This window comes from Dromaius novaehollandiae, chromosome 2, assembly GCF_036370855.1.
Source record: "Dromaius novaehollandiae isolate bDroNov1 chromosome 2, bDroNov1.hap1, whole genome shotgun sequence".
Classification (NCBI taxonomy): Eukaryota; Metazoa; Chordata; class Aves; order Casuariiformes; family Dromaiidae; genus Dromaius; species Dromaius novaehollandiae.
In genome coordinates this window covers 7,832,568-7,856,858 of record NC_088099.1, presented here as the reverse complement: position 1 = coordinate 7,856,858, position 24,291 = coordinate 7,832,568, and the positions used below count along the sequence as shown (strand labels likewise).

At 37.0% G+C, this 24,291-nt stretch overlaps 1 protein-coding gene across 4 annotated transcripts in view; it reads left to right on the top strand.

Moving 5' to 3' along the window:
• The window catches only part of PRKAG2 (protein kinase AMP-activated non-catalytic subunit gamma 2), a 228,254-nt gene that overhangs the window by 201,087 nt on the left and 2,876 nt on the right, over positions 1-24,291 (top strand). For 3 of the 4 annotated variants that reach the window (XM_026096918.2, XM_064505724.1, XM_064505726.1), the window contains 9 exons: positions 7,219-7,300; positions 8,605-8,663; positions 11,298-11,343; positions 12,773-12,827; positions 14,782-14,908; positions 15,734-15,899; positions 16,200-16,237; positions 20,177-20,323; positions 23,287-23,380. In XM_026096918.2, the coding sequence (XP_025952703.1) occupies positions 7,219-7,300; positions 8,605-8,663; positions 11,298-11,343; positions 12,773-12,827; positions 14,782-14,908; positions 15,734-15,899; positions 16,200-16,237; positions 20,177-20,323; positions 23,287-23,380 (814 nt within the window). Of the gene's footprint in view, positions 1-7,218; positions 7,301-8,604; positions 8,664-11,297; positions 11,344-12,772; positions 12,828-14,781; positions 14,909-15,733; positions 15,900-16,199; positions 16,238-20,176; positions 20,324-23,286; positions 23,434-24,291 lie in introns of all 4 variants that reach the window. The other variant, XM_064505725.1, reaches the window with a different exon arrangement.

Here is a 24,291-nt window from a genome sequence, read left to right as displayed (position 1 = left end):
TTGACTGTCTGTTCCTTAATTGGCTTTGAGGTTTTTCCTCTTCAAAGCTGCTAAATTTAAACTAATATACTGTGTACATTTCTGAGGAGTGTAAGCACCTCTCCTTGCTTACGCATCCCACAGAATTGTAAGAGAACAATATAATTTGGCTTCTACTGGCATGTGGGCTGAGACAGTTTGAGCAGGCCACATAAAAGATGCCTTTATTTAGATAAGGCCAGAATCAGTAGTATAATACTGGAAGACTTCCCCCTGGCCCCCAAGCTGCTCCTGTTTGTCTGGTAGGCAGTAAGCATAGGAGCTTAATTCCTGCAGCTCTGAAATCCAGTAAGAAGCATTCATTCCTGGTTCTCTGGGGAAAATACTGTGAGGTCCTTTGTACCAATTAGGCAGAAATTTCTGTTTCTACGTGGTGTGTAGATGAGGTTTGTACTGGGCTGAGAGTTGCATATTATTTTTCCACCCCCTTTTTTTCTTGGTTGGTAGGTAAGATCTCAGTCTGAAAGAACTTCTGTAATCTTTCTGGTGCAGTTGATCCCAATGGCTCTGGCTGTGAGGCTTATTTCATTTCTTAATCCACTGTAGCATGGAATCTAGCAGCAAGAATTCTGGCTTGAAGTGATTGATTTCCTAGAAAACAGACCGGTGCTATTTTTTGACATTATTGCATACTAAGAACTAGAAGGCTCCCCTCAAACATGAGGAGGAAGTAAATGTCATCAGTCTCTCTCATTGAGATGAGAGAATAGCAGAGTTGGTTGTAATCATGGAGCAGCAGCTACAAGGAGGAGGTCTCTGAGATCAGCACATCTGTGGCATTAGATGGAGGAGAGTCCTTAATTGTCAGCTTCAGCATGAGCATGTCAAGCTCAATAGAGTATCTGAATAGATTAAAACCTCAATTTGGTGTCTTCTGTTGGATTGAGTCCCTTTGGTGCTGGTGGGGGATTTCTGCATGAGAATATAAAGTGTCTGGGGAGAAATGCAGGATGTGTGCTTGCATACTGTAACTTAGGCTTAAGATCATACCTCTTTTCTGGGGTTTGGCTTGGGTCTGATGAAGGGTATTACTCCATCAGCTCCTAAATTTTATGAAGTGCTGTATGCCCCATAGTATATCTGTCTGGAGTGTTCCCTTTCCATGTCCTGTGAATGGAGGAGAAAAATAAATTTTGATATGGTTTCATCTCAGCTTTCTAAAATTCAACATGAGCTAGAAGAACCACTCGTGTGTTTGCGAGCTAAGGTTTTTAAGATATGAAAACAAACATCCCCTTTAAGCTGATAGTGGGTTTGTCTAATTCTACTTTAGTTGAGGGTGTGACAGAGGTAGAGTAGGAAGTTCTTTTCAAAACCTACTTGGTCTTAACCTTAGGTGTAAGTCTTTATTGCTGAGTCCTCAAGTAGACCCTTTATTAGAAGGGGTAATCATACCAAGGAAGGAATACTTCCGCTAAATCCATAGACTAAAGAAAAATAATGTGGAGAATAAATTTGAATGCAACAGTCCTTGCACTTCTATAATTAATCTTGTATGCAGGTTTAGTCTTTCCAGGCAAGCCAATTTATAAAAATACTGGATGATATACATGTACAGTAAAACAATTTTTCTAGTAACTTCTTAAAATAGCTCCTCTACAGAACTGTAATTTGCTGTAACTTAAAAAGATATATGGCTTGGACAATTGCAGATTTATTTGAAGAAAAATTGGAATTGCAAGCTAATGTTTAATATCCTTCCTGGTATTTTGTTGGCCACTTCCTGGGAAAGATAGAGATGAAGCAATCATTAAGTCTTTTTTTTTTCTTTCTTCTTTTTTTAAAAAGGAACAGTTTCTGTGATAATTTTTAACTCTTCTAACCATAGGTATTACCACTAGATTACAAGTTAGGACAAGCCTGTGCCATTTTCCTCCTGACAGCTTGGGAAACTGAGGCAGAAGTTCTCTGGAAAACTTATTTACTCCCCGCACCTCCCCCTCCCCCAATTTCTTCACATTTTCTGAGCTTGGGCAGCATTACCTCCTCCTCAGTCGAAGGTGTTTAAATGCCATTGCCATCTGGGTGTGCATTGCTTCAAAGTGTAAGTGTGTGGGATATCTGGAGAACATTTACTCCAAGAGCAAGATGAGCTAGGAAGGTGTTAATCGCAGTATTTGGAGATGGATCAAGGAATCCAGCATTTCAAGTTAGCTTACAGAAAATTTTCATACTGTGAAAATAAACCCTTTGGAAGATGATGCTGACAGTGTGAAAGAGGAGGGTTGCCGAAGAGCTTTCTGTGGTGAAGTTATACTATTTGTAACGTAGTATTGTCTTTTTCTGTGTTCTCAAATACTGCATCACAAATGACCTTTCCAATGAAAATTGGGTGTTTCGCTTTCTCCATATGACCTTTTTGCATTACTTGGTGTCCACTGACTTCAGTAAGAGTGAATAAGGGGGAAGGCCAGCGTGAGCCTCTCCAGTCATTGCTGAAGAGTATTTTTCAGATAAGAAAAAGCTTTTGTAGGTTATGGTTTATATAACATGGTGTTTTGTAAAATATATAAAAGTGTGCGTGTGCTTGTTTGATGTGTGCATTTTTATTTGTTTATTTTTTTTTGAAACAAGCTCATCCTCAGTCTTTCTGTGAGAGGCTTCCCTCATTCACAGATGTTTCTCTGAGAGAGCATTTCCACAAGGACAGTCTTAAGCCAGTGAGATTACTGGTCCAATGTATCATAATGACCAGTGTTTCTTTCAGTGTTTCCGCTCAGTGAGGAAGAGCTATCATGTAGCCTGGTGAAAATCTTTCATCCGGTATCCTCATCTCTTGTCGCTGCTGCCTAATTAAGCTATTCTGGAGCTTGCTAACCAGAAGAGATGAGAATGTTTTCCAGATATTTTACTGCCTGAAAGATGCGACTTCCTATGTATGGGTCTAACACAATCTTTCTTGGTAGTGACAGTCTTATTGGAGGAGGCTAAGTCCTCCTTAGAGATGAGAATGGGAACATTTGGATGGTCTGTAGAAGCAGATGACCTCTGGAGATCCTGACAAGCTAAATTACTCTCTTGCTCTATTCAGCATATTCACAAATAGTACAATAAAAAGGTGAAGATATTTGAAAAAAGTAAAGTAAAGATTTCAGAAGCACTTGCTTCTGTAAATGTCATGAATGTTTCAGCCACTCATCAGTCTTTGAATCATCAGAACAGTGTCTATGAAATCCTTAGGATATGTCAACCTGCACCAGCCTAAGGCCTGCTTAATGCAAGCTTAACCATTCTCAAATGACTATTCAAAGCCACATAGTCTTTGGGTTGAATTGGTGGAATGAGTTTCTTGTAGTAGAAAAAGCTTGTTTACGTTCTGCTTGCTGAAGTGCAGTAGCACCTATTGTTGAGGTGACATATAATATAGTGCATGGTTTTATTTGCTGTGTTCTTTGCTCTAATATGGCCCTTTACCCTAAGAGGCAGAATGTTGGAGGAGACAAGTAGTCACGTAGGGTGGGATTGCTCAACTGATTGTAGATACCGGAGTGTACACATCTTGTCGTCAATGGGAAGAGCCTGACATTTGTGGGACAGAATTTATCTCACTCGAAGGCTAGTGAGTCATGCTGCAGAAATGACTAATTCCCCCTGTTGGCTATAAAGAGAAGATGGGGTGAACTTGCAAGGTTGGCATATACATCAGAGCAAGCTCTAAATTTGGGCAGATAAATGCTATCCTTAGTGGTTCATTATGCTTGTTAGGCCCACTACACAGTTAATAGGAATGAAAGTGCTTTGTATAAAGAATGTTTGTACATGGTGTTAACAGCAACAGTCTACGGGATCTGGCTAAAGAACAATGGTTTCATGAAGGTCAGGCCAGTCCAACCCTCAACTTAAGATCAGAGAAGGAGCTACAGCAGATGACTGGCCTCGCAGAAGAGCAACGCTGTTGATGGGGTTGAGAATGAGCAATGCATGTTGGAGGTTGAAAGATATGACATGGTAGAAATTTTCAAAGACTACAGACTAATATATATAATTTCTGAAAGAAAGGTCCTTGTGGCTATACTCTGCATGAACATCATTGAAGCATCTAAATGTGCTAGAGAAGAAGCCTGGTGTCACACCCCAGTGCCTTGGCTGACCACCAAGCAGTACTTTGGGCAACTGAAATTGGTAAACCACAGAAACTAAAGGGAAGTGTGAGTGGATGTGTGTATGTTTGTGCTTGCAAGCAATTTTAGCAAATAAGAATGAAGTAGTTCACCTTGTAACAATCTCGCTTAAATAAGAGACAAGTATTAACATTAAGCACTTCTGGCATTGTTGTTATACTTAAAAGGTCACTGTGTAACACTTCTTGCATAAGAGCAACAGGAGTATCCCCTAATCTGAGATCAAGGAGGATGACATAGGGGGACAGGTTCAAGTATTCTCGTACTAAATATCAGAGATCTGTTACTTTAAATGCTTTGTATCCTAGTTCCCAAGCTGAACCTGTTGGCTCTTACAGCAGTTTTAACTCTGAGTTAGCTCAGTAGCCACGCCTGTCCAGCTGCCCTCAGTTTTTCCAAAAGCTATACTTCTGAAGCCAGGCAAGATGGCATCTAATAAAAGATTCTTGAGATTCTTGGAGACAAATCACTCTAGAAATCAGAAAAAATAAGGACAAGATCTGATCCTCTGAGATTTTTTTTTTTCTCCATTAGGATTCTCCACAAGCTCAGTTTATTGCTTAATATATCTTTGGAGTTCTCTGTCTTGAAGCATCATTGCTGTATCTAAAATCTTCCCTCAGTTTTGCCATCTTGACCATCTGTACCTTGTGCTAGGTGGTGTTCTTTGCTGCTACTGTGTCTGAGAAAGAGAAGTAGTACTGTGAATTTAGGGATTGCCTGTAGTCTTGTACTTGGCATTCTAAGTCTTTCTACTGTGGGCATGATTCTTTTCCAAGTTATCAATTACAGAGTTCATAAACTCCCTTGAGAGGTTGTGTTGCATGATTACTATTTGGAAAATTTCCCCCCCCATTAGCTGTTAGCTTAGTGTACTGACACAGCTTGGGCAGCTTGCTCTTGTGAAAGGCTTGGTACTTAAGCTGACAGCGACCGTTAACCTTTTCTTACAAAGTGTGACAGCTTTTCCAGTGGAAAGATGTCGGGGCTGAAAGCTCCCTATTTCAGGCGGTTTGAGTGTACTTTCCTCTTTTTTAATGAAGAGCAGTTAGAACCTATTTACCTTGGCCCAAGGTGGAGTTAATCTGTGTGAACTCACTTCTCTCTCTTATCGACTCCCCAGATAGCTCGCTGCTGCTGCTTTTTGCTGCATTAACAGCAAGTGTGATGTTGTTACGTGGGAACACTTTATTTCGATGTCTGCCTCGAGGGTTTCTTTGCTGTTTCAGTCTTTTTTTTTTTTTTCTTTTTTTTTTTTCTTTTTTTTTTTTCTTTTTTTTTTTGCTAGTAATCTCCTATGCTGAATTTGGTAACACATTTTACCTAACTTCATCCTGTGTAGTTGTTAATGAAATAGCTTAATATCTCTGGGACCTTTCTCATTTAGCTATTTTCTAGAGAAATATTGTGTCGCATGTATGTTGCATTCTTATTGGTAGGTTCTAGATTTTTTTTTGCAGTACGACTTCTTTAGTTTCACTGCAGTTTAGGGAAGGTGGTTGTTATGCAGATCATTACTCCTATTCAGTGATGATATGGCAGAAGCATCGCTAAAGTCAGAAGACAGCTTTGAGAGCTGTTCCTGGCTGAGGTCAGATTTCCTTCTAATGGTTAGAGAGAAAAGAAGCTGCCTGAGACTTGAATTGCTTACAGAAGCCAAGTCTTAAAGATTCAAGTTCATGTATGGTACGATAGCGCTGGCTCTTTGAAATGTTCAGTGTGAATTACTGTATGCCAAAGTGTAGCCAGAGCTGATGTGTTCTGATGCAGGCTAGAAGTCTAACAAACTTTTAGAAATGTAAACTGATTTATTATAATACTAAGTAAAGTTTAAATGGAGATTCTGTCAAGTATCTCATGACGCTGGATTTCACATGGGTGGCTTTGCAAACTTTTCTGAGATGATTGTAACTAACAGTGGCAGACTTCTTATTTTTGGCCTACCAGTGACAGTACCCACTACTCTTTTGGATATTGATCCCATTGATGGTGACGTTCTTTATTCCTGAGTCCTTTGTGGAGAGTAGCCCTCTGACACAGATTTTTAAACAGCAGATGTTTAAAATATTCTGTACTTGTGATCTATTCAGATTACTGAACTGAGTCAAGTGGTCACAATTGCTACTTCTATGTTTTCTGGACCTGGAGCATTTCCATGGATATACGCACGTCAGCTGTGCCCTGTGAGGCACAAGACCTGGACAAGAACCATTGCTTTTTATTGTGATTTCCGTGTGAAGGCAATCTAGGCATGTGGGCAGAAGAGAAGCCATAGTATGCTCAAGCGTATATTGTTGAGATCGGGGCTTTGAGGACCACCACAGCCTGGATCTGCTTCATGCTTCACAGAACTAATGCTCACAGGTGACTCTGTGGAGAATGACAATATAACCTTAACTTCTGGTTCAGAAGTGGAAGGAGGAAGGTTAATTTGAAGACCAAAAAATGTGATTATGGGTCTTCTGTGGGAAAACTGGCTAGCCCTTTTAACTGTTTCAATCATATTAAAATTATTTTTATACTGATTAATTTGTATAAATCAGGAGTCTAAAAGCTGCTAGAATGGGAAAAGAAATGAGACTTCTATTGTTTCTGTTTTTTCCCCTTGCAATTGTTGCTAGAGTGAATGTTGATCAACTAAAGTATAATAAAATCTCAGAGTTTCAAGACATAGACTTAAATTGGACACTCTGACTTTTATTCATTACAGACTTTTTTTTTAATGTCATGAGTTAAAGGCAGGGGGATAATCTTATGTTTAATATCAAACAGGAAAAAATTTAAGGTTAGGGAGCATACCTTTGCTGCTGCATCAGGTTATTTGTTCATCAGAGCGTTTTTACTTAGAATATTCACATAACAAAATAAAAACAGAACCAGTTTTGGGTTTTTGCTAAGCGTTTTAATTATTTCGTGCAAGTTTTAAGTTTTTGTTTGTTGGTTGTTTTTTTGAATACTAGCTACCTGATAATGCTGTGTTTTTCCTAGCAACTGTGGAAACTCTTCTGTATGCTCAGTTAAGAGTAAGGATTTGTTTAACTGTTCAATCTTTTTGCAGGTAAAGAAAGCCTTTTTTGCCTTGGTGGCAAATGGTGTTAGAGCAGCTCCGCTATGGGAGAGTAAAAAACAGAGTTTTGTAGGTAAGTAGATCCTAACATTTTTCAGGATTATTTGAGTTTTCAAGGTGCTTCACTGTTGCAGAAGGTGATCAGGGCTAGCCATGGTCTAACAGCCTAGAGATGTAGTGGTGAAAAGTTTCTTTAATATTCTATGAGTAAGGAGTAAGAGCTAATGCTGAATGCTACAGATGATATCTCCCAGAGAGGGGGGTGTGGGGTTGGGGGGAAACAGGGACATTAGCTGTGTATTGCTTATTTTAAAGTCATGCAGCTCTCTCTAACATTGCCATAATAATAATAATCTAAAATTAGAGCTATGTTGCAGTTGAAAAACAGAGTCATAGTGACAGTTATAAATACTCTTACGAATACTTTGTGTGACCTGGAACGTGGATTGAGGGTTATTGGAAATGATACTTTATAAAGTATTTCTTATAATATTTTGAATCCATGGGGGAGGGAGCAGTAATTTTGTGCAGTACATCTCAGGAATGCTGGGTACCTTCATTTATATTTAATTTCAGTTTCTGTCTGTAACTGAGTTCTAGTCAATTAAAGCTGACCTCTGAATTAATTTTTCCATTCCCCATTTCTTAGCTTCTTCAGTTTAGATGTAAGAGTAGTAATCAGTGGAGCAATTACATCTTCTCAAATTTAGAACTTGAAAGCTCAAAAAAGATTAATATTTTCAGGTAACTAAACTAATTATCAATATTATGTTCAATAGCTTGGTATTAGTGGTTTAAAATGTGTGTACTATGGATGTACTATTTCTAAAAAAGTCCTATTTCGATACACACATTGGGGATTACAATGGATTGAGTGAAGTTCTTTAACAGGTGATAATCAAGAAAATGGATCATACTATTTATTTTCTTCTTGCATTAGATTCTGAGAGTCTGCCTGACTTGGCAAGTACTTAATGGGAGCGTGTTTTGTTCAAAAAGAAAATCAAAGGCAAGGCTAAACCTTAAATGCGTTTTGAAATCTCTTTTCTTTCCACTCCTTTGGGGGTGGATGCAGTCTGGATTCAAGGTTTTGTTTGGGTCAGTTTGAAAAAGAGGAGGAGAAGCACCTGGATTGTAGTTTTGAATATTAATTCAGACTCGTATGGTTTTTATTCTGAAATATTGTGTCAATGTGAAAATGGATATACATGGTTTTGGAATGATTGTCTATTTGTATTAAACTAATAACAATGTATGTTACACAGATGTAATGTTTATTAAATTATGTATTGTGAATGTAAACAGAGAAAATATCTGGAGGTTATACACCTTAAGTATGTCTGAAGAAATTCTTTTTTTATATATCACTTGTTACAGGGATGTTAACAATTACAGATTTCATTAACATACTGCATAGATACTATAAGTCTCCAATGGTAAGTATCATGTTAAGCTATACTTTCATTGGTTGCCATATAGTACAGAAACTGAAATTTTGAACTGTTGTTTGAAGGATTAATTAATATTTGTTAAGTGTCTCAAAGCTTAGATATGTCACGGATACGCTAACCTCTTTTGAAAGAGATGTTTTTGTGGTCTAGTTAGTAGAATGGATCTGTACATCTGTGTTTAGTTCCCAGCTTTGCTGTGGGCATCCTGTGATTTTGGACAGGTAACCTAATCTGTCTGCTTCAATTACACTTTTGTAAACATGATTTTTTTTTTTGGGGGGGGGGGGTGGTATTTAATAGACATAATGATTTCCTTGATTTTGGATACTAAGCTCTATTTAGTGTTACAATTAATACTTAATGTATTTGGGATGAAGGATCTAGCTAAAATATTTACTAAAAATTAAATGTAATTTAAAAACTGTGCAGGAAAATACTTGATTATTGGTGGTTGTTTATTTGTTTCTGTCCAGGCTGTTTCAAAATACGTGGTTGCTTCATGTTTCATAGTAATCAGAACTCTCTATAAATGGGCAACTTCAACCCAAAACTGCTTTTTGGTTTTAAAATTACGTGAAAAAGTTCATCTTAGTTAAAAGATAATGTTAATTATGTAGTGGTTCACATGTTTTATATGTAAAGGTATCTTTGGCTTCTACCTATAGTAGAGGTTGGGGGTTGTTCTGAAAAGAGTATGCAGGGTTAAGTAGAATGCTAATTTACAGAGGCTCAGATGGATTAAAAGATTACTGCACTAGAGTGATGCTATAATATGAACAAGTTAAACTAGTTAAATACATGCAGATATTTTAGTTGCATGGCCGAGTTGCACAATCAGTTTGAGATCGCTTGACTTCAATTAACTGTAATTTAAAATTCCCACTGGTAGTCTGTTGATGAAATTCTCTTGCTTACATGTTCATACAAGCATTTACATCACTTTCTTGTTCTTTTCAAATCACAATTCCCCCACTACCAATTCAAATATATCTACCATGTTTTATTAGCTTAAAAACTTAAGAACAGCTGGGTAAAAATGATAAATGATGTAAGAGGCTTTTCAAGGCTAGTTTATCCAGTTCATTTTATAATTTATAATGAAATATCTTGTCAGATGCGTATAGTTTTGTGCGCTATCCTTTCTTACTGTTACAAAAGATTTTATTTTTTTCCTTCTGGGGATAGAAGAAAAAGCAAATTGGAAGTGATTGCACACTGGTAACTTATAGTAGTTTCCATGTAATGATTCTCAGCCTTCAATAGTACTAGTTTTTCCATATGATTTTACTTAAGATCTACATGTTGGCACTCCTATTTATGTTGTCCACCATCTTATTCCATATGTTGTGCTTAAAATAGTCTCTGTGCAGAGGAAAGGAGGATAGTTGAGTAAAGTGGCAACTTTTGACTTATGTGATATGGTCTTCTATAAAAGAAGTAAAAAGTCTGTTCTGTATCCAGAGGTACTTCAATCTTAATTATATATTCGGCCTAATTTTGTCCAAGTATTTTAGTTCTTTCTAAAATTCGCCCTGTATGTGATGTGATGCAACATGCTGCTGTTCATGTGCTAGAAGATATTTTTAAATGATTGATGAGGAAAGTTCAGGGAATTTCTCCTTATAATGTGAATGAAGTACTAGGTTTAGCCTCGCCTCATCAGCGCCTAAGGCATTTAGCTAAAAGTTGCTCATGTGATCATTTGAATAGATTTAACTGCCCTCAGCTGTCTTATTTGCCTTTCTTTTGGCAAGTACCCTAAAAGACTCTTAAGGGTGGTTGATGCTATAGCTGAGCTGACCTAAGGGTTAGCTGCCATCAAAAGGTGCAGATTTACCACCTCCTTTGTCCAATATCATTTGTTTATCTTTGCTGTGGGTCACTTAAGGGAGCTAAACCATCAGAAAACTGGTAACTTTTTTGTAGCTTTTTATTTTTTTGCCTGTTTGCTTCCTTTAACCAGCTCAACACAGGTCAGCATCATTGCTGGCACAGGGGAAGTACTGAGAGCATGCCGGGCTTAGATGCAATATCCAAAAACATTTGAAGAATTTAACCTCAGTAAAAGGTTAAACTTAAGAAAAAAATATGTTTATATAATAGTGGTTCTTCTTGAAGGCTGATGGAACTGAGTATTAAACCAAGTGCTTTTGCTTGTGTGTAATCCAGCAACAGTAAAATTCCTCTCTTTTAGCATTAACAAGTCAAGTGTTCAGGGTGAGCTCCTTACTGGTTTGATTGTGGTGGGAATCATCAGACCATTTACTCTGGCACATTTATTTTAAGAGGGATAAGCTACCTGAGGGGATGCCTTTGAGTCTGGAAAAGATTTAGACTGCAAACCGAACTTCTAGATCCATAAAGATAGGTGAAAATCTTTCCTGTCCCCTGAGATGGTAGGTCCAGCATGCTACCCTGCATGGAGCAGGATCGCCCCTTGCCTCTTGATATTGCCAAGAAATGTTCTTTTTGACTGGGCAATTAGTTACCTGGAATTTTTGCTCTATATCTTGCCTGCAATAAAACGTAAGGAAATTATTTGAATCTAAATCACACTGTTAATAATTTGGGGTAGAAATTAATACTTTGAGTTACAGACTTTCCATCTGTCCATTGTAGGTTCAGATCTATGAACTGGAGGAGCACAAAATAGAAACCTGGAGGGGTAAGAATATTTATTACTTGATTGCTAATTGAAAGTTTCCTCACTATTTTTTTTTATATATAGTGGATTTTCATTTAATCACAGATTTTTAGCTTGTGTCTCTCTACATTTTAATGAAAACAGGAATAGTAAGAGTTTGTCTACTTGCTGCTGCTGTTTATTTTTCCACTAGAAACAATGTGTGAACGAGGGCGATATGTGCTATATTCTGTTTCACCACTCTTGCATGATAAGCACCATCTCACTTTTTTTTTTTCTTTAAGAAAGCTGATTCTGAATAACAGCTGAAATTTAATTGTCTTGTTCCTGTTGTTCAGAAGAGCTATAAGAACTGGGTCAGACCAATGGTCCGTCTGGCCCAGTGTCCCTTTGGAGACATTAGCGTTGGTGTTTAGGGAGAGCATGCAAACCTGACCACTTCCTGTGATCCTTTCCTCTCGCCCTTCCCAGTCTATACAACTACTGTATTAGGTATGCTAGAGCCCCTGCTCTGTCCTTTTAATAGCCATTTGTGGACCTGTTAGATCCTTAAATTTGTCTAAAGTCCCTTTTTTGAACTTGTTAATACTGTCTGCCTTCACAACCACCTGTGGCCGCAAGTTCCAGGTGTTCACTGCTTGTTGTGTGAATTGGGTATTTTTGTGTTTAAAACTTAATGTCCTACTAGCTTCAGTGAGTGCCCCGTTGTTTGTGTATTGTGGGATCTGAGGAACAGTGCCGTGTTCAACTTGCCCACTCTTTTGGTTTTTGAGATTTTTGTAAATCTCAGTCTTCTCCTCTCCAAACTGAAAAGTCCCAGTCTTTAGTTTCTCTTCATAAGCTCCTCCATCTCCTTGGGTATTTTGGTTGCTCTTGTATAAAAAAAGACAAAAAGAAGCTGGAGTAAGGGCGTGTGTATAGCCGTAGAGTTGATACACTCCCATTCTGGCGATGCATATATGAGCCAGGATGCGAGGATGAATGGATGGGAATATGTATTGAATGAGCTGACAGGTGAGCAGCAAGCCGTGCCCGAGCTGCGGGGTGTGAGCAGAAATACATAAATATGCTTGGGTGTGAAGTGCTGAATTTAGGGAGTAAGTTTTAGGGAGAAACTGACCATCTGCCGTGTTAAGTATACAGAAGTACTCTATGAATAAAGTTTGTGCGGCAGACTTAGAAAAGAGGGAATTGGTAAAGTAAGATCGTTTCTGTTGTTGTAGTGGCCCCTGGTGGTAGCATTTCCCTTGATTCAGTTTAAAGCTTGGTCTAAAACCATTTGATCGTCTTAATGTATCTTTAACATGTGGAACACGCATAAGCTGGTAGACTATCTAAAATAACTTAAATATATTTGTCTTTCATCCCATTAATTTTGTACTGAGGAATTCATAAAAATGGTAATGCTTTCATATAAAATGGTAATGGAGTATTAATTTTCTGTACACAGAGCTTTATTTACAAGAGACCTTTAAACCTTTAGTGAACATCTCCCCAGATGCAAGGTAGGATTTTGCTTTTCATTCTGCTCAACTTCAAACCACCTAACTCAATCTCAATACTGAATTTAAGATTGCTTTATGAAAAAAGAAACAATTTCTATTGTAAACGGAGTACAATAACAAATGAATGTCTTTTTAATTTAATCAAGAAGGCGTGGGTGCGTTATATTGTGTGTGAAGACTTTTTTTAATTGCCCAAAGAAGATGGCTTTCACTTTGCCTTTTGCTTTTTATCAGTCTATTTGTTCAGGTAAACGAATTAGACATATGCAACCGAATCAAAATTAATTGCCCAAAAATACACAAAAAAGGCAGCGTGATGACCCTTCAAAGTAGCCTGCTTATCGTGTATGTTTTACAAAAAGTAAAAAGCGTGAAGAGCCTTTTGCTGTCTTGCTTTCAGTCAGTCATAGTAATGGAAAACTTACTGTACTTCCAACACGAGACATTTCCTTTTACTGAGGGAAAGATAATATCCATGCTTTTTGTTTTGCTCTGCTACTAAGTTGTGTTCATTAAAATATAAATGACTGTCCTTAGTTCAGTAGGTATCTTTTCCTTTCAAATTCCTTCCAAACAATAGTTTTTAAACTGCAATTATACCTTAGTTACTAAAAGTAACTTGAGAGATAGCTTTAGCAGATCACTTTACCATTCTCCTGTTCTGCGATTTAGCAGTACTGAAGTTAATTTCTGATGCTTTCCTTCGGTTTCTGGACTAGGACTGCTTATATACTGTGGAAGGAAACTGATAAAGGGAACGCTAGTGATTAAACAAAGTAATGATTTACTGTGTCCTGAGTAGGAATGTGTTTAAGTTGTAACTGGTCACTAAGCATACCATAAGAGAATGAAATAGTATAATTACCTTCAGTCAAAGGTGCAGCAGGAGAAACATTGGAAAAAAATAAGATGCAGTAGGACGTATATAAAAAGATACTGCAAGTCAACTGAAGACCTAATCCAGAAAGAGACTTGGGCTCTGTGGCAGTTGGACTGCAACATTTAACTCCTCAGTGTTTGCTCCAGGAGTGGAATTTGCAGGGCGGCGTCGGGAATTTTGGCTCCACATACATCAGATGAGGATAGCTGATTCCTGCAATGTACTCGTAATGCAGAGCATATTGTGTGTGGGTAGAAGTCTAAGCCAGCGAGTAGGCATTTATCAAAGTTCTTACGAACTTTATAACGTACTAATTTATTATAAGTGGTAGTCGGCTGTTTCTATCAGTCTTAGTAAGACAAAGAAAAAAATCAGTGGTAGTTGCAAGAAGAATAGTATTATATAGGTTGGACTATTGCTACATCATAGTCCACAGTGCTTGGAGGAATGTTTCAGATCTCCTGAGAATAAATTCTCTGCAGTTCCCCAATGATAACGTAATGGAATGGTTAGATAACTGTTTTGGCCTAATTGCTTATGTGCACACGTTCATTTAAAAAAAAAAAAAAAAAAAAAAAAAAAAAACCAACCACTTCTAGGAAAGTGTTATAGAAGGAACTGCTGTTGGTCTGTCTCAAGTGGTTAGAAGGAAACAGTATGAGGGATTGGGCTCTGCCCCCTGCCTGGTGGTATATTCAGTGTGGGATCAAGATGCATGAAATGCAGAACTGTTTTTCACTGTTTTTTTGTCTCTGACAGAAGTATTCTTTCTGGGCGAAGGGATTCTGACAGCATGACAGTCACGGGGCGGGGGAGTTAGACATAAGACTTGTGAAGGAATGTTTCTGCTTTCCTTTCTACCATAGAAAGTCACTCTTCTTGTTTCGTATTGATATTAAATGTTCATGAGCATGTTATCATAGGTTTGTTCACAAAATGCAAAAAGCCCTAAAGATAATGCACATAATTACTGATTGAGTGTATTTTATGCAGGTTTTTAGAAGTGTGTATGTATTATTTGACATTGCTCATTGTCAGCCAGAATTCATTAAAAATTTAATGTTTTCTCCTCAGCCTTTTTGATGCTGTATATTCATTGATCAAAAACAAAATCCATAGATTGCCAGTTATAGATCCTGTCAGTGGGAATGCACTTTATATACTTACCCATAAAAGAATTCTCAAGTTCCTCCAGCTTTTTGTAAGTATTTAAAGATGTACTTTTGCTTAACAGATTTTCAGTACAAATCTATAACATTAAGTAATTTAAGACTTAGTGTGGAAACTTGTTGATAACCTTACATAGTTGAGCACTTCAGTGTGTGTCTGTGTCTATCTCTTTCTTGATAATCGAGAAAGTAAGCTTGATATAGGAACTATATGTTACTTTTATGTTGTTCTAGTTATGTAGAGAAAGCTAAATAGCCAGCACAAATGTCTGTACTATTGGAGTATTTTGCTGTCCTTTCTCGAAGAACTACACAGTGCCAGAAGCTCGTTTGATTACATGAACAGAATAACAAACTTGTCACCCAGAGACTAGGCATCAGTCTTGTAACTTAAGTGCAGGTGACAAGGGAGTGTAAAGACTATCATAACTCACTGTAGTATGTTAGTCGCAGGAATGGATAGGAGGCAAAACAAAGCAATATAAGTTTGAAATAAGCATGCAGCATATTGTATCTTTTGCTGTCCTTTTGGTTTCAGTGGAAATAAGGACACTGCTTAGGATCAAAAGTTTTTAGTGGTTTACTACAAGAATAAACTAAGTCAAAATTGAGAGTTATATGGTCTTAATTTAGAGCTACTTGGAACAGAAGTAATGCTTCTAGGTCTGAGCTTGTTTTGGTTTTACATTGATTTAGCAGCAGATTGCTGTAGCAACTGGTCACAGTTGTTTGGATTCTGTAGATGGATGCATGAATACTGATTTCCTCATGTAAATAACTATCACATGGAGACCTGCTAGCTATAATGTATCCTGCAGAAGACTGCCCTGTAAATGCATTCATTCTGACCTTCCTAGATGTCAGAGATGCCAAAGCCTGCCTTTATGAAGAAGAATTTGGATGAACTTGGGATAGGAACTTACCACAACATTGCCTTCATACATCCAGACACTCCTATCATTAAAGCCTTGAATATATTTGTAGAGAGAAGGATATCAGCATTACCTGTTGTGGATGAGTCAGGTGTGTATTAAGTATACAAGAGTGTGGTAAGATAAATGGTGGTAAAACACTGATCTGAGAGATCAGATATATTATTTTATTATTATTACTAGGCCCATCAGGAAAAAAGAGAAAAAGGAATATAAAGAAATATTTAAGATCAAGGTTCATGGGCCTGGAAGAACTCTTTATGGTTTATTTTTTGCTCTTGCCTTCTTGATCTGTTTGATTCTGTGTAACTATAAGATAATGAATGATTGTAGCATGCAAGAAAAATAACTGTATTTTAAACACTCTGCTAATGTATGTTTTCCTTTTTAGGAAAAGTTGTAGATATTTATTCCAAATTTGATGTAATAGTAAGTATATATTTTAAATTCCGTAAAATATTTTATATATAGTATTTTAAAATGAATTCATTTATATGTCTGTTTCAGCTGTTTCATTCCTTAGCCTTTAATTAATGAACTGAATAAAAGAGATTCAGCTCACTCTGTAAGCATTTACAAATTAATAAATAAAAACAGGAGCTTCTAAGCTATCCTCAGTAATACTACTTACACACAGACATCTACTGCTCTGGACATGACCCAAAGTTAGATCTGGCTTTACTGTTACAAAAGAGGGCATAGGCTTTCAATACTTGTGTCTCTTCCAGAGATTGGACTTGCTTTTCCCAACTGCTACCATTCTGCTGTCTGTTTTCAAGGAGTGAATGCAGATTTCCTCCTGCAGTCTTGACCTTTTTCAGTGAATTAAAATTAGTTGGTGCATTCTTTTGTGTGGGTCTCTGGATCCAGAGTGTTGCATCTGTATTTCTTCTGGTTTAGATCTAATTTAGGCCAGTATCCTGTTTTTTTTTCCCTCAGGCATGCAAGTGTAGTTGGATTGATGCCATAATGCGCCAAAATAGAGGGCCAGCGCTCTGCTATTCTTGTATTTTTAGAAAGTTGAAAATGTGATTTCTCTTTCCCCCCCCCCTCCCCCATCTCCCACCCTGTGCAACTGCCTCCTAATTGGGACTTTTGGTAGCTACATTATTTTTAGAGATCTAAGTGCCCCACTTGCTTGCTCCATCAGCCTGCTTGTGATAATGAACAATCCAGATGTCTGAAACTCTGCACTGAATGCTCTCAGCAATATGGAGGACAGTCCCAAAAGGAAAAATAGTTTAAGCTTGTATATATTTCTTGTTGCAAACAGTGCTCCTAATACTGCATGTTTCAAAATGTTGATGTTCCTGCCCATCTTCAGTTCTAGACTTCTGTCCTTTTGTTCTTCTAGATTATCTCTAATTCTGTGGAAGATACTGTTCTGCCATAAAGGTGGCCAAGGAATAGCTAGAAGCTGTAAAAACAGAAGTTTTCTAACATATCCAAGGCCATGAAAGTTCACAGTTGATAGGTTCAGTGTTTCAATTTAATTTTGCAATTTCATTAGTCTTTGAGGTAGGACATACTTCCTTTATTTCCAATTCTTAGGAAAGACACCGAAAGGAAGAGGTTCCTTAGATAACATTAAAAAGGTCACTACCGAAAAGAAATGAAAAATGCAAATCTAAGTAATGAGACAACCGAAGTTCTGTAATTCTTAGAGATCCTGGATCTTTTGATTGGAAAAAAAATATGTATTGGGAACCAGAAAAAAACACAAAGGCTTAAGGATGTAGTTGTTTACTGCCAGCTGGTTACATGGGAAAGAGTTAGGACATCTATTGATTATTTGTCCAGAATGAGTTTTTCCTCATATACAGTAGTTTGTTGATTAACCAACAGGGGGGGAAAAACGATATTTTGTTCTTTATGCTATGGCATCCTTGATCAGCTTTTGTATGTGGATGTGCTCTTGAGTATATTCCTGAGAATAGGAAATAGCAGTTGCAGCAAATGAGTTGTTACATATCTTCAAATTTCTTGGTTTTAAAATAACATAATCAGCTATGACCTGTGAGGTTTCCAGTCTTTCATCAGTCTGCTTCAACCAATCTTTCGGGGGGGGGCGAGGGGGGTTGTTTTTTGTTCTTTAAGCTTGGAAAATATAATCTGAGCTTTCAAGGAACACAGTATTTGCAAGATTCAACTGGTAATTTTTAACTTTTAACTAAACATGTTAGCCACATTGTATAATCACCTAGTTTTAAACTAGGTCTGTAAATACAGTTAGCTAAATTAATAGACTTTTTCTTTTTTTGAGTTCTGTGAATGAATTTTACAGTTCTTGGGAGAGGATTTGGAATGGTGTTGATGCTATAGAAATAGCTTTATATTACAGTAGATGTGTGACTTAAGTTTGGATGGGCTTTTTGTGTTCTCATGATGTCTGTCATTAAGAATTTGGCCTGAACTAAGCTACTTGCATCTTTGATCATCTCAAAACTATCCTGTCACACTTCACTGTAATTGTTTAACCAATCCAAGAACTTGACCATTCACAATAAATTCCAGCCAAAAAATAATTCCACTTAAATGGAAACACTGGACCAAGCAAGGAAAAGGTCTGCCTTTGTTCATCCTTTAATGCTTCACTGAACAAAATTAATAGGCCAGGATGTGCCAATGTTATCAAAATGCCGCTATAGTCCGTAAGAAGACTTCTCTGCAGTCTTAGGCTTGAAAAAATATATATTTGCAACTTGTCACTTGTGACTTAAATCTTGATGTCACTAGGAGTCCAGTATGCACAAATCCTTTAAGTTACTCTAAAATTTTGACTTTGTTTAGATTCAAATTATGTAAAAACAGTGAAATGTCCATTTCTATAATGTTCATGAGTACTAATCTGCACCAAGAACACAAGACTTGAGCTGATGTCTCAAAGTCCCTTTCAGGCAGAATGTAACTTTTGCAGGCAGTATGTTAATTTTATATAGAATTTGGGCCTTGGCTGAAGAGTAGTTCGTGGGAGCAGTAGAACAATCAATCAAAAACGGAGAAAGCCTGATCTTTTTACTAGACTGTTAAGGCTGAAGTTTAGGCAGCTTTGAAGGTATTTGCAGCCGGTATATATATAATTGCTTCTGTGCTGATACCAAGTATCTTAGATGACACTTTATTAGCTATGTTTCTACTGAGTAACTGTATTCCCATCTTCTCTTGTGTGACCTTTCAGCCCACTTTCCTGAGTGATGCTCTTATTTCTCTATCTTTTCTACTTTAAATTTCCATTTTTGGAAGACAAGCAACCACAGTTTTATACGGTCTTTGATGTGATGTTTGTTTAATGTTTTGTATGTTGGCACTAATGTTACCTCATGTTTTCTGGTAATACAGGATAATTTTTGCCTCTTTTTGGCTGCAAATGGTTGTTGATAACTGTCCTCTGATTGAATGACTAATGCATGTGGGGTTTTTTTTCCCTTCTCTGTCAGATCAGGTTGATATTTTTTGATAGAGCAAAAAGTCTTATTAGATCCTAGGTACATGACCATATTCTTAACAATATTGCACCCTATTAACACTATTCAAGTCCTTAAGGTCATCTACTTCAGAACAGATCAGATTATTATATATGAAGATGCTACCAGTGTTGTCTCAATTGCAGATTTCATTAATATCTTCCTGCTCAGGTGAGAGAGAACATACATTCTCTTTGCATCTCTCCTTCAAGGAGAGCCTTTGCTGGTCTGGAGTCCTCTTAGTACAAGCATGATCCTGTTCTTAAAATAAAAGCCTTGGAGGTTAGCTTTTGAATTCTTTAAACCTTCTTACCTTAAGTGGTGGTGATGGATTTTGTTGTTGTTGTTAGCATATAATTTTCAACTTAAATTACTTTCTGGTGCCAAATGGCAGTGCCAGCATAGTCCAGGAGAGGGAGTGTGAGCATACAAATAAGAAGAAAGGTGAAGGAAACCTCTACTTAGATTTCCACTAAGACCTACCTTGTGGGTCATTTTCAGAGCAGTGGGTGTCTCCCCTTATCCTGTGAAAAACAGAAGGAAGCTAAATCTGTATTTTCTTACAAACTCTAAAAATCTGTAGAAGTAGATCTTTATATTCTCTACTCCTTCTGTAAAAGCAGGACAAGTGACATCAAGCCAAATACCAGAGAGCAAAGTAAGAAGACTTTCATTGGCCTAATGCATATTGCAAAACATATTATTAATTAATCCAGTCTGTCATATAGTATTTATTGCATGCTTGACTTCTGAAAAACTGAAACTGAAAAACATTTGCTTTATTTAATGTATGACTTGGAGTAGGCTCAGCTTGTACCAGAAATGTGTGTCTACTTGATGCCAAAATATTTACTTTATTGATTGATGGTAAGTACTGAGATGTGTTATGTGCCTTACTTTTCAGAATCTTGCTGCTGAAAAAACATATAATAACCTAGATATCACAGTGACGCAAGCCCTACAACACCGTTCTCAGTATTTTGAAGGTGTTGTAAAGTGTAGTATGCTGGAAACACTGGAGACCATTGTGGATAGAATAGTCAAGGCTGAGGTAAGTTTGCGTTTTATTTTTTCACTTCACATTGGGTTAGAAGTTGTATGACCAAACAAATAAATAATACAAATGCATCCTTTCAAAGTCATTTTGGTTACTTGAGGCAAATGCTTTTCTTAGCTATATGTGTAGGTATCAGTTTGATTTATAGTCTTAGATCATGGATATTTATAGGGATAGTCAAAATATTATTATACTGTACATCCATAATTAGTTATTTTTGCATCTTTTGACTTGAACTGAACACAAAGGTGTCTTTTTTTTTTTTCTTTTTTTTCTTTTTTTTTTTTTTTGAGTAAGTCAGTCTTTTTCCAGTCTTGTCATAAGTTTTGCAGGCAACCAAACGATTCTTTAAAACCCAGCTTATAGTTAGATTGATGTGGCCTATTCAGGAAATCTAAGGGGTGCAATTACTTAATGCACATGGAATACTGCACTGTTCTCATACAAATACTGTGAAACTGGGGCAACAAATTAATTTTTGTGAAGAAGCATGTACTGACCGCTCTTGTAAATGATTTAGCTGGGGGTTTTGTTTTGTTTTTTCATTGTTTTGGTGCTATTTATCCTCTGTCTGCTGTAGTACTGGGACCTGTCTTATACAAGGGGGGAATGAATAAGTGGATCTTGTTCCCTTTATGCCCCTTTGCAGGAGAAAATCAGTATTATCAGTTTCAGTTGCCTCTAAGTTGTGATCAGCTCCATTTTAGATTCTTCAACCTTTGCAATTACAAGATTTTTTTTTAATCTTTGAGGCCCTAACCATAAATGTACTTAATCTGAGTAAAATCTGTACTTTGTTATATCCCCTTAGAACCTCCATTAGACAATTTTTATTTCTAACTTTCAGCATCTACTTGAGCTTTTACTGGAAACTTGAAAGTTGTGTATCGGCGATGCTAAAATTCTTAAGTGTGGCTAATTTTTATTAATGTCCTCAGAGGCTTTCAATATTTTGGTTTTAAAAACTACTACTCTTTAGTGCAGACTACGCATAGCATGAGACTATATATAAAGATGGGTGAGTCAAAATTACAACTAAGGCAGTAACCAATGCTGTCTTCAGCTGCCAGACAAGTGCTTGATCTTACTGGAAATGAAACAGTCTTTTTTTTTTTTTTTTTTCCTTAAATCCATTACACTGAGAGAAGAAAAAATGATTAAGTATGGATAATGTACAGAAGCTAATGACCCTGGTCTAAAGCATCACTGACAGTTTTATTAAAAAGACAAAATGTAGAAACATTTCCCTTGCTTTTCCCCCATTCTGTCAGGTGGGTGTGATTATTCAAATAATTCCGAGCTCCTCTCTTGTATCTGACTGGTAATGGTGGTGGACTTAGGCCATAAATGAACATGCCTGTTGGAATCAAGAGAGCTTCGGCTTTCCTGCTATCATGTCTGTGGCAAAGATGAAGAAAAGTTTCCTCTTAACAATACTTGATAAATTTGATTCCCTAGGCTTCTGAAACTTTGACGACATGGTATTGAGGCTGTACTGTTGCTTCACCTGTAAAGCCAGCTTTCTGAACAATACCAGCTCTTTCCAAATAGTGCTGGAAAGAGCAGTCCCGCCACTTGCCTTTTTTAATTTCTCTGCATATTTCCTGGGGGGAAGAGTGTAAACAGAAAATAGTTTTGTGCAGTGGTTGTGAAGAAACTGTTAAATGTTGTGTTTTAATATAACTGCTTTATTCAACTGAGTGTGAAATATGGCTTTTATTAAGTGTAATCTAGTTATCTATTTGAGCTTTCAGCTGGATAGTATACTTATGTTGGTGTTAAATTTGATTATTTGAATAGTGAAGAGAGATAATTCACTTATGTAACACGTTAACAAGTAGTAGGTGCTCAACTTTTGACAAACAGACTTTAGGAGAGCTTGCTTATGAGCTGGTTCAGCTGTGATGTTTAGTTTATAAAACTGTGCCAAGTTGCCCTGGGCTCTGATGCAAGGACTGAAGTAGGACAGTCTCCCTGTTTTACTACAGCCCATCACTGCTGTAGCCCACTTTGGCCAGTGATTCTCAGGATATAGCATTATCACCTACTTAAAAAATGGAACCACTGGTACAGGCAAAAATTGTTTAAAAACAAACAAAAAAGCCCCTAAAACAAGGACTAAAGTTTTACAGTGTGAAATGTTTCATAAAACAGATTTGTAAGGATAAGCTCATTATTTAAAAATACAGTCTTATTGTTCATAAATCTAGTTTTGTTCCACATTGTATCCTCTTCTCCTTCATTAACTCCACACTGAGTTTGCATAGTTAAATGAAATCTTTTTTTCTGTCTTCATGCAAAATTGTGATTTTTTTTTTAAAAAAATGGCCCAGCATTCAGCCTCATTTATATAGCCTTATGAGAAAGGCTGGTTAAACACAGTTTGGACAGGTCAGTATTCAGCAAGTTTGTGCTGTGCATCTCCTCACTGAGAGTGTTTCTCAGAATGAAGCTTGATTTTTTTTTTTTTTTTAATTGTATTTATTTAATTAGTTAGTTGAGATCCCAGGCTAGAGCTGAGCAGAGCCTGTAAGTTGCAAAAAAATGTTTTGTATTTCTGTGGAATCCTCTAGGCTTTTCTTATTATGGTTTTGGAAACTCTTGGGATGAAAACTTCTTTAAACATGTATGTAGTGATATCTGAGGAACTTTTTTGAGAGCAGAAATTAAGTATTTTGAAAGGCCTAGATCTTGGTTCGCTTGTCATTTCAAATCTGATTTTGTTGCTCTATTCAGATCACTATGAGCTTTTTAAAGAGGCACTTGTTTTTTATCTAGGTCAGGTAAGCATATTTGTATTCCTGTGTGCGGTTAATAATGATAACTTGAGCAGTTCTTTCTTCTACTTTCCTTTATATGTCATTGCTTTATTTTATTTATTTTTTTGTTCTGTTTTGCTTTAGCTATTATTTCGTAAGTCAGAAAAATCTCTCTTAAGATATTTTTCCTACTTGCAGGTGCATCGTTTGGTGGTAGTGAATGAGGCAGATAGCATTGTGGGTATCATCTCCCTTTCTGACATTCTACAAGCTTTGGTACTCACACCAGCAGGTACGGATGTTGTCGTCTGACCTCTGCAATAAGTCTTTTGATTGTGACCAAAGGTAGAGCCTGCTGGTTTTAATTTGTTTATTGATGACAATAACAAGTTTTACTACTACCAAAACTTTTGCTTTTAAAGTTTCATAACTACTTGATTGTATTTTCATATATACTTTCATTTCTCTTCAGGAAAAAACAGGCAAAATATTTAATTGTCAGTCTTTACTGCATGCGAAATACATGCAGAAGTTTCATGAATGTCACTGCTATTAATCCTCTCCTTTTTAGAAAAGTGGACTTAGTTAACGCTTTAACAGGAAAGAGAGGATGAGGTCTGAACGTTGCATGTATAGACAGTATCTGCCTCAGGCCGCTTTTCCCATCTTCCTGAATTTCTGTACTCCTGGCAAAGTGTAGACACAGCTGTGCTTTCCACTAGCTCTACAAAACCACCTCCGTGGAGCACTGCAGTTGTCCAGCTACGCTGTGGGTTCCTCTTGGCACAACTATGTCAGTAAGAGACTTCATCCTGGACTGTCAGAATTATTCCAGTAGAAATCTCTAGTGTGTGTTATTAAACATGATCAGGTCCCCTTTAACAAGAGTTTCCAACAATAGGTTTAATTATTTCCGCTACTTTTAAGTTTGTTTTTTGTTTGTTTTTGCCTAAGTTACTAATCAGCTTCATTTTCTTAACTGTAACTTTTCTTTGATCACATAAATAACTACAGTGTCACAACAACTAAAGCAAAGCCTTCTTTCGGCTTTGTGAGGAAGACAGAATATGTCCTAAGGATTCAAATATTGCCTTCAAAAATATTGGGCTAAGCAAACAGCTGAAAATGTCCTACAAAAACAAAAGTCTAAATGTAAGCTTAATGGGGGTCTTTCACTTGCACTGATAACATGATGATGTAAAA